This window comes from Acyrthosiphon pisum, chromosome A1 (genome assembly GCF_005508785.2).
Source record: "Acyrthosiphon pisum isolate AL4f chromosome A1, pea_aphid_22Mar2018_4r6ur, whole genome shotgun sequence".
NCBI lineage: Eukaryota > Metazoa > Arthropoda > Insecta > Hemiptera > Aphididae > Acyrthosiphon > Acyrthosiphon pisum.
In genome coordinates this window covers 46,533,927-46,543,998 of record NC_042494.1, presented here as the reverse complement: position 1 = coordinate 46,543,998, position 10,072 = coordinate 46,533,927, and the positions used below count along the sequence as shown (strand labels likewise).

Below are 10,072 nucleotides of genomic sequence, written 5' to 3'. Positions count from 1 at the left end.
CTAAGACGGCGCTAGTAATGCTAAAAGGAAAATATCCACCAAATTTCGCATGTTGTATAACATTGCGTAACCACAATATTCATCTCGTGTCCAGTCCTGTATATCTTAGGCCGTGGGACATAAGAACTTATCACAAGAAAATTTAGTGATACACTTTTAAGGTTATACGGGGTAAATATTGATGTGATAATTTATAAATGATAATAAATAACATTAATAATTAATTAGTAATAATTAACGATCTATATTATTATATATTCTAATTACAATTAATTAGGTACGCTAAGTTTAAAGTTGACAAATATTGTAATATAGTATCAACTTTCATGTTATTGTTATTATTTAATAAAACAGTTTTTGGACATAAACTTAAAAAAGGCCTCAGATCGTCTTTCTCTCTTTACGTTCTCTCTACCCCAAAAAATCACACGGCCCCATATGAAACTGGCATAGGCGTGTCTTATCCATTCTTATATTATCTATGATTTGAATCCAGAAGTCACGTGATCTGCGGCTGTTTACACATAATATAGCGATCATATCGGTTGAAATTAAAACTAATACACATTTTTATGTTAAATAATATAGGTACCAAACATAAATATATCATGTATAATAATTGTATTATATTATAAATTATAAAATAGTCCACTAGAAGCGCTAGCACCGGCATCAAAATTTAAATCACGGACTAAAATAGTACTATCTTAAATCGTGTTTAAATCCTATGCCGTCTTACCTAACATAGCTCGTTGGGCAATCATACCATAGAAAAATATAGAAGCGAAACTCGATTAGCTGATTGAGGTATTGGTTACCTATGATCATAGAACAATATAGAAGCAAAACTCGATCAGCTGATTGTGGTCCGATTCGGCCAATTCACTGACTTTCATACCCTTGCTATGATCTGAAGTCTGAACCTACAAAAAACATGAAAACGATTACACGCACCAACATGATGTTAGACCCATAGTTACCAATATTATGAAAACGGTTCCAAGACTATAGACCATTCCCTATTTCACGTATACCACGCACCCCTGGAGACCGTATTCAAGGCCACAATCACTTGATTCGGCCAATTCACGGAGTTTACTATCTTAAATCGTGGTAGGTATAATTGGCGATTGAAAGTGATAACATATAACGGGGACGCTGTGTATCATTTTTATGCTATTTTACCAGTTCCCCGTTACAGATCCACCATCCACGCCCCGCCGGCCTGATAATTGATAAGCTTTTCATCGCCAATAATCTATGCTGGCATTGAACTAACTTAGAATCTACTTGTAGTGATTTTGTATATAGAATACAATATATATTATAGTTCTCAATTATCCGTCAAAGTCACTTGCAATATCGTTTCAATCAAACATTATGGATTTATAACATTTAGTTTTCGATAATATTGTTTATATGTATTATAAGTTGTAAAAAATACCATGGCTTTAAGTTATAATACTATAGGATACTATAAAATGTACATTAAGCATACCCATCACACTACACAATATTTCAATCAACGATTGTCAATATTACAATGAATTATAAATTATTAAAATAAACACTAGTCTGTAAGGTTAGAAAAACGATGAATAAATTACGATTATGACGTATGGCCTATACATTCTTACAAGTTACAACAACAAAGCTTCAATAAATTATTAAATATATTTGCTTTCGTTAATTTTACATATTTTATATTTCAATAAAGTCTTTAAATTTGTGAATAAAATTAAACAAAAGTACATACTATATATGATGTAATATATAAATGCGTGGCTCGGCGTGGCGCTCGGAGTACCTGAAATCAACGGCCGCTGCCACTAGTTCTCAGATGGGTGACCACCCGGATTCGTAGTGCGCAAAAACCTTGCCACACATACACGTGTTCCTAACCGATCGTACCAACTTTCCCAACCCTACTGTTCCAACCCAACCAACCTACAGGTTAATGACCTTAATTGTCGAAGCCTTAAAAAAATATATATATTTATAAATACTTTATATTTATAATTTATTTGTATAATAACAAAGATAATACATATATTAGACATATATAGGTACTTGCAGTCGGTAAAACGAGTGTACGTACTTATTAATATTATATGTTTAAAACGATTTTTTTAAATTTGTTTTATAATTGAATCTGAATGGAATTCACCTATGCACCTAGGTACATTTCTTTCCAGGGATTTTTTTTTTCAAACACTAAAGTTCAGTTAAGTGGAATGGGGTAGTGAAATTTGGAAAGTATCACTCAACCCATCTTTTTATTTTTATTTTTTATTGAACAAAATTTTATATTTACAATCTATATTTCTGTTATACAATATATTTTTAAAAGAATGTGTGTTGGCGTTTGTCTAAAATAACAAGCAATTATCATATTCATTAAAACTTAAAACTATTTTATAAATACACAATCTGTATAACACAAACGTCATTGATGTACGGAAAGAACCTCTACGTGCTAGGTACTAGGTTAGGAACCCGCTATTGGCAATGGTAATAATTTCGTCGTTTGATCCAAATGTTGATAACAGACAGAAAAAAAAATAAACGACAAAACATAAGTAATGTTATAACGAGATAATTTTCTCGTTTTTTTGTCTGCACGACAATAGTTTATTGTGTGGCAAGGGCGGTAAGTAAGGTATTTCAGTAGTGGACGACGTGTGTGGCACGAGTCACAGGCAAGGGCCACATTTCACCCATGACTGAAATTGCCTTCCCGCACGAGCCACACATACTATTATGTGTCATGCAATCTATTAGTGTCTGGTTATGCCCAGAACTTTTAGGGATTTCCACATTACCGACCGGCACTTTTTAGGATCTCCATTTTACGTCCCGGCACTATTGGGATTCCCACTTTACCACACACTGTAATTGGTTAAATTTTGTTTAAGATTATCAATAACAAACAAAAAAGCGCTGTCTTCTTTATAATATATTAATAGCTTAATCACTAAAATTACACTTAACAAACACATTATGACATTGTCACATTGAGTATCCAGAACATTTATCGTAGATACTCATTGATAAGGTACCTACGCCCTACATCATTAAAATATGACTCTATACGTGTTTATGTAGTGTGTACGGCATCAAATTCAATTGATTAGGAAGTATTTTTTTATAAGAGTTTTCCATACTATAAGTTAAATATAAGAAGTAACTGTAAATGTGACAGAAGTATGTGAGTGTTGTTTGGTGTGAAATAGTCCAAAGGATTTTACACCCACTGTTTCTTTATCAAACCAACTTAGTGTCAAAATTATATCAACTTACAAAATAAAAATATGTTATGATGTTACAGGTAAGCGGAAGATTTCGGAGAAACGACAAAAAGGTTAAGTACTTTGTTAATTCCAAAGTACAAATTTTTGTTACCCTACATGCACGTCCACCTAGCTCATTATATATATATATATATATATATATGTGACATCTAACGATGAACAATGTACATAAAAAGAAACGTTAGATACTATTCGGTAAGAGGAGAGACTTTATTTTAAATGTTGTCAATTTTTTTTTCCAATATTGTATATAGTACCTACTTACCTTGTAAATAACGTAAATATATAAATAAAGTAGTTGATAGCTACCTGCTACACTGTGATAAAAAAAATAGTCCGCTAGTTAATATCAGAATGGATAGTTAAATATTCTGTGACAATAACAAATCATTTGGTCGATGATAACTGATTAATTAATAACTTTATTACATTTATTCACAAATATCTATACTATGAAATTAAAACTGGCCTCACTTTTTATCATGTAAAATGTAAAAATGTTCGCTATCTAGTATAATATAGAATAGATATTTATGAATTTATTAAAGAAAAACCCAGAGGCCGCGGGGGCCGCTGCCTACTCGGCCACCATCGTGCGCACGCCTATGCAGCCATTCAAAATTAAAACCCATAGAAATGTAACATGTAAGACAGTAAAGTATATTTTATGTATTCTATTTAATTTAGTAAATGTCGTAAAATATACGTAACTATTTGTTTAAACTTCAAACATATTATGGTTTATGGTTATCATAATTAGTAAAATAAACCTAACGAAGGTCGTTTTTGAGAAAAGAAGATTTTGTACATCAAGATCACCATACCTAATCCTGATTCAGTGCTTCCTCATAATAAACACGAAATTGGCTGGTCTACATGACACCTTCGTGGGGTTGATTTATGATGCTCTTTCAACCTACTGTCTCGAAAAGTGTGAAACATACCCATCGTACAAAATCAGTCGTCTATTCGTTTTTAGTCAGAATTTTGACGTGTATTGTATATTTGTAAGTTTAAATATTATGTTACAGCTTTACGGATAACGTTAGAAATTTGATGATGTCGAGTGTCGACACTATAATATGATAATTTCAACTTTGAGCTAACGAACTTAGTCCAATGTATATAATATTAGTATGGCATTGTTTTGTTAATACGTTAGTCTTAATAATTGTAAGTTTTTACAACTTTTATTCAAACATGATTTTAATCACACAAACAAAGTGCAATCGAAAAATGATGCTAGATTTCAGTTTATCTTATTTCCACAGCAAATCTTTTAGGTAGTTAAATTAATTTAAATAGTATAATATAATACTACTATAACATAGGTACCTACCTACTCTTATATTTTAATCAGGTTTTTTATTAATACAATACACTATTCACGCCTTCATAATAATCAATAATAATATGGAATATCCGAGTATGGACAGGTGTCTAACATTGACTGTCTAATATTGACTAAATAAATATACTACGTTTTTGTACCATTTTCGTCTTTATAACGTTGACGTTCATTAGGTACTCTTTGACGATATTCATACATTCAGTGCGGTTAATGTTTTAACAATATGGCCATACCCAATACTAATATTATGTTAAACATAAGATCCACGGAAATGCCTAAAATTAATGAATTTTGCCATTTACCATGAATTTTACCAAAATATTGTAAAATAATAGACCTGGTGGTATGTAAAACCAGCGGTAAGTAAAATCAGTGGCGTATCTAGGGGGGGGGGGGCGTCATATTCCTCCAGAGACCAAATTTTTTACACAATACAACATGTATGATGTACATAATAATATGAATTTATATGTACACTGAATATGTCTATTAAAATCTTTATATCCCATCACCCGTGAAAAGTGCCTATAAAATACTCTATACTGTTACACATAGTGTGTGGTTGTGTGCTACTGCACACAATCTTAGGCCTGATGGATATAATATAATATTATCCGAGACAAATATAATATTTATTCGTATCGCTGAGGTTGTCTTTTCGCACACAGCGCGGAAAGTCGACGTTCTTACGATAGAATAATAATTTACTCGCTTAGCGTGACGACCGTGCGCGCTCGTCAGTGCTCCCACTCTAACCGAACGAGTGTCGCGCCTGTTCGGCACGCGCGTCTTCGCCCACACTGCCACAAGAGAGTGAAAAGTGTCACGCTGCAGTTACGCGCGCGCCGTCAACACGCGCAATATTATTATTGTTCACCACCCGCCGTTGTCGTTTGGCCGCAGGTTCATATTCTGCAGAAATCCACAGGCCGTCACGGGCGAAACTCTTTCGTTTCGGCATTTGATATTATAGTATTATACATGCCACAACCTGAGGAGTCCGTCGTGGCACCACGCCCGAAGACCGGCGGTAATTCCTGATTGGACGAATTCTGCAATAACATTGTAGAATATCTGTTTCACTGCGCGCGTGTATTCCGTTTGGTTAATGAAGTGTGTGTAGCTATACCGACGACGGTGCGATTGTGGTTTTTACCGCAGACCATACTATCATATTGGTCGCACGTCAGTAAAATACGTGGTGGTAAGTTCCGTGGCCGACGAATAGCGACTGTACCGGATACCAACGCTTTGCACTGCAGCTCGAAACCCGATCCGATTTCAAATTCCGACATATGGGCATCACGACAATAGCCGTTACATCCGGACATTGCCGTTGACCCGTCTCCTTTCCGCTGGTTGAGTCCGGCCACATCCACACCGGAAGTACGCGTCGATCTATACAGACGCGTAGATCACCGACCACACCGCCGCTGGTGAACGATTTTTTTCCTCCGATCACCATGTACAGGCCGGCCGTGCTGTGCTTAGTTGCGGTCTTCGCGGTGGTGACAGCGGCCACCGTCAAGCGACACCCGGTAACGGTGGTCGTGTCGTTCGACGGTTTCCGGCCCGATTATATCCGGCCCGACGTGACGCCGCACATGGCCCAGTTCCGGGACGCGTCCGCCGCACCGCCGTACATGCGCAGCGCGTTCCCCACGAAGACGTTCGTCAACCACTTCACCATGGCCACCGGACTGAATCCCGAGACGCATGGCGTGCTCGACAATACCATGTTCGACAGTCACAACGAGACGATGCACTACACGTACGAGCAGTTCCATTACGACGATTCGGTGGTGCCCATCTGGGTAAGGTCCCCCGTCGCCCCATACGCTACATATAATTATATACCATACCAATATTGGTGGCTTTGCCCGTGAGACTCAATACATACGCCTCTTTGAGTCTTGATATTATTTAATGTGTTTAAAGCATAAAATATGTATATATATCTATAATAATAATTATCTTAATTATAATATTTAAAAATTTTATTATTTTCTGAAATCGTACTTCCTCGCTTTTTTCGTTGCACTTTTTGAAGCTTAGTCTTTTTCTTATGTTTTTTTCATCAGATAGCTTAGACCATCTATTTTTACCCATAATGTAAAATGTTGCCACTGATTTAGGGCATGTAAGTAATTTCATTTGCATATTTTTTTCTAACTATCTATTTAGAAGATGCAAAACTATTTTTTGCGAGTATGATCTTTTTATATTTTTTTTATGTATTTTTGTGCATTTTTCGTTTACACTGTAATTATTGTCTTATACTTAACACATTTTTACGTAAATTAAAGTGTACTCTCGGAAAAGTGTACTCTCGTAACTCGAACCTTGATAACTCGAAATTCTCACGAACAAATAAAATTCCCCTTCAAATAACAATAACACATTAAGATTTTGTTAAGTCGAATTTTTTTAGATAAATATTTGCAAGTTGGTTACGTATCGCTATTATTTTAAACACATTCATTAAAACGTCTTGATAGTAGGGTTAAATATAGCAGTGACCTAGGTAATAATTAATTTAATAGTATATAGATAATATTATAATATATTATTATTCCTCAGGCTTCTTTGCATGTATAATTATTTCATAGTTCTGATATCATATGGCACACGCGGTTAATCCATCGCCGTCAAGAAATCTTTAAAACTTAGCTATACTATTATTTATACGTTTCTTGGAGATTCTTAGGAAGGAACGAGAAGTCATAGATAACTTTTTCTACAAGTATTTGCGAAAGTCTTTATATATAATGTTAATTAGTGCCTTAATTAATTAAGCTTAATAACGAGTATATAGCTATAAATATTGTTTATATAACACGTCTAAAACATAAATAAAAACAAAGAGCAAATCCACCAAAACCCATATAAAGGAATTCTTATCTAGAAATTCACAGTCAATGTTATTTACTCTTTGCTACCTACTCGTTAGCATTGTTATGAATAACATCGTGGTAATAAGATTATATATGTATACAAATTAGAATAATTATTGTAATTAGAGTATAAATTTAGATAAGTATGTTAAAACTTAAAACAGAATAAAAATTTACAAAAAAAAAAACAAAACCGTGCGAGTCACTCAACTAGGTTTTCAATTTACCTTGTCATTGAGTAGGTCACAACTCACAATAATAGTTTGGGTAATCAAAATGGATGTGGAAAATTCGTATTATATAATTCACCACATTCCTATAAAAAAACTAATATAAACGGAGACGGTGTGTCAGTCTCTATTTCTAAGGATAGTTTATAATATTCATGTATATCGTATATGACTAATGACTATTCAGGAATATATTATAGGTTAAACTTATTTTTGCCAAAAACCTCATCACATAATTTTATATTATTATACAATAATCATTATAATATTATTGAACCATATCTTATTGTTATTATAATACTTATAATTTATGAGTCATTACCGTAGAACAAAGTGAACAACAAACTATACCCAGCGTCATAGCTTAACATTTGGACAATTTCATTATTATATATTAAACAAAATGTATCTTTAAAATAAATACGTACAGTCGTACAGACATAATGGGAATGTAAGATGTACTCCACTTATGTTTAGAAACCTAAAATTGTGACCATGTATTTTCATTAATTTTAATAAACGTACGAAAGACCTTGTACCTATTACATTTTCAAGCATTTTGCTTTCAAACGAAAATTGTATCAATACGGAAATCGAACCGAAAATTTCAAATACATATTATCTATAAATAGCTAAAAAACAACCAAAATATTTTAAAATTATATCATGTCTAGAAAATGAAAATGTAAATATTTTGTGAAAATGCCTATTACCCACCGATATTCATTTTTGAATTTACAATAAAATTACGAAAACAATTCAAACCTGATAAGTGTTTCGTAGATGTTTCCGTTTTTCCGTATTTTTTTTTAATTTTCACAACTAATTTGAAAAGTAAGTGGATAAGTCCTGGAAAAAAGTTTTTACTTTAGACCAAAGTACTAATTAGATTCAATTTTCCAGCAGAAACTACCCTGAAAGTTACAGATTAAAAATGTTTACTGCTCCAAAAAATGAAAGACACAAAAATAATCACACACTCCATTTTAAAACTGATGTATTATATATACATTCATCACTCCACTCACAATTTAAAATACAAACATTGTTCTATTGTAATTATGTTTTAGACCTTGGAATCCATTGTATTGTTGTATCTAACGAACATTTCCACAGAAAAAATTAAAGTGTAAATATAATATTAGGTATTAATATTATAAATTAGAAAAAACTTAAAAAAATGAATAAATCATTCATAATATCGTTGAAAAGCGTAAAGTATAGTTTATACATAAATTTGTTATTTTCGAGTGCATATTTCATTTTTAATCTTTATATTTTTGTAAAAAATCATTATCATTAATCACGATTTCAACTAATAATAACTATGGTGGATAACAAAAAAAAAGTTAAGTAAACAATTAGTTTAATACATACCTATTGAATGTAATTCTATTGAAAAATGTTTTAATATGATTGATATTTGTTTTTAAATGTTCAATTTAATGTTCAATTTAGCCAATTCAGGTAATTTAAAATCTAATAAAAACTATTAATATACTATAGGTTTTTACTTATAACTTAAAGGTTTTAAAAGAAAATATTGCATAATATTATATTCTTGTAAATTCTTGAATGGTGTGTTATTTTTTTATTATTATTATTATTCTTATTATTGTTAGTTGTTAAAAGTTTTGATTTTAACTTATAAGTCACTAGATAATTTAGATCGTAGAACCTGGTACATTTACCTAGGCATAACTTACTTATAAGTGTAAACTTATAATTGGTGGTGTTAATTATTTATTATAGTTTTATATAGTTATTTTTTGTTTGTAATATTATATTCATGTTATGTAAATATCATGGAATAGTATCCTTTATAGGTACTTAAAGTTGAATAACTTACAAAATTAATCATTCGAATTTCGAATTAGATGTGTCAATATTTTCAAAAAAAATGTTCTGTTAAAGAAAAATACTAATTCATACTAAAAAAGGTGGGTAAGTGGATTTCGCTCTGCTGTACAGTAGGTTACAAGTGGGTCACTGTATAATGGATGGTATTAAATTTGAATTCAATGATATAATATCATTGTATAAGAAAAACGATTCTGAGCGGAGACGGTATGTTAGTCTAGGTATAAGACATAATATTATATTAGGTACCTATAATAAATTCCAAATTAATCATATCATAATATTTATTAGTACTTATAACGCGTTATACATCAACAAAAAACCGTGGTACTATCATAGATATATAATAGTATACTTTAGAAGTTTCAAGTACCCACGAATAATATTATACAATCACAACAAAATAACTAAAATAGTTATCCTAAG

General features: G+C 32.1%; 2 protein-coding genes across 2 annotated transcripts in view; both read left to right on the top strand.

Moving 5' to 3' along the window:
- Positions 1–4,043, top strand: part of LOC100161883 (ectonucleotide pyrophosphatase/phosphodiesterase family member 5) — a 21,792-nt gene extending 17,749 nt beyond the window's left edge. Inside the window, exon 7 of the mRNA XM_008183827.3 lies at positions 3,329–4,043. Coding sequence (XP_008182049.1) covers positions 3,329–3,366 — 38 coding nt within the window. The 3' untranslated portion in view covers positions 3,367–4,043. The remainder of the gene's footprint in view (positions 1–3,328) is intronic.
- A 1,420-nt stretch (positions 4,044–5,463) lies between these two features.
- Positions 5,464–10,072, top strand: part of LOC100165977 (ectonucleotide pyrophosphatase/phosphodiesterase family member 5) — an 11,540-nt gene continuing 6,931 nt past the window's right edge. The window contains exon 1 of the mRNA XM_001944752.5: positions 5,464–6,476. Coding sequence (XP_001944787.1) covers positions 6,126–6,476 — 351 coding nt within the window. The 5' untranslated portion in view covers positions 5,464–6,125. The remainder of the gene's footprint in view (positions 6,477–10,072) is intronic.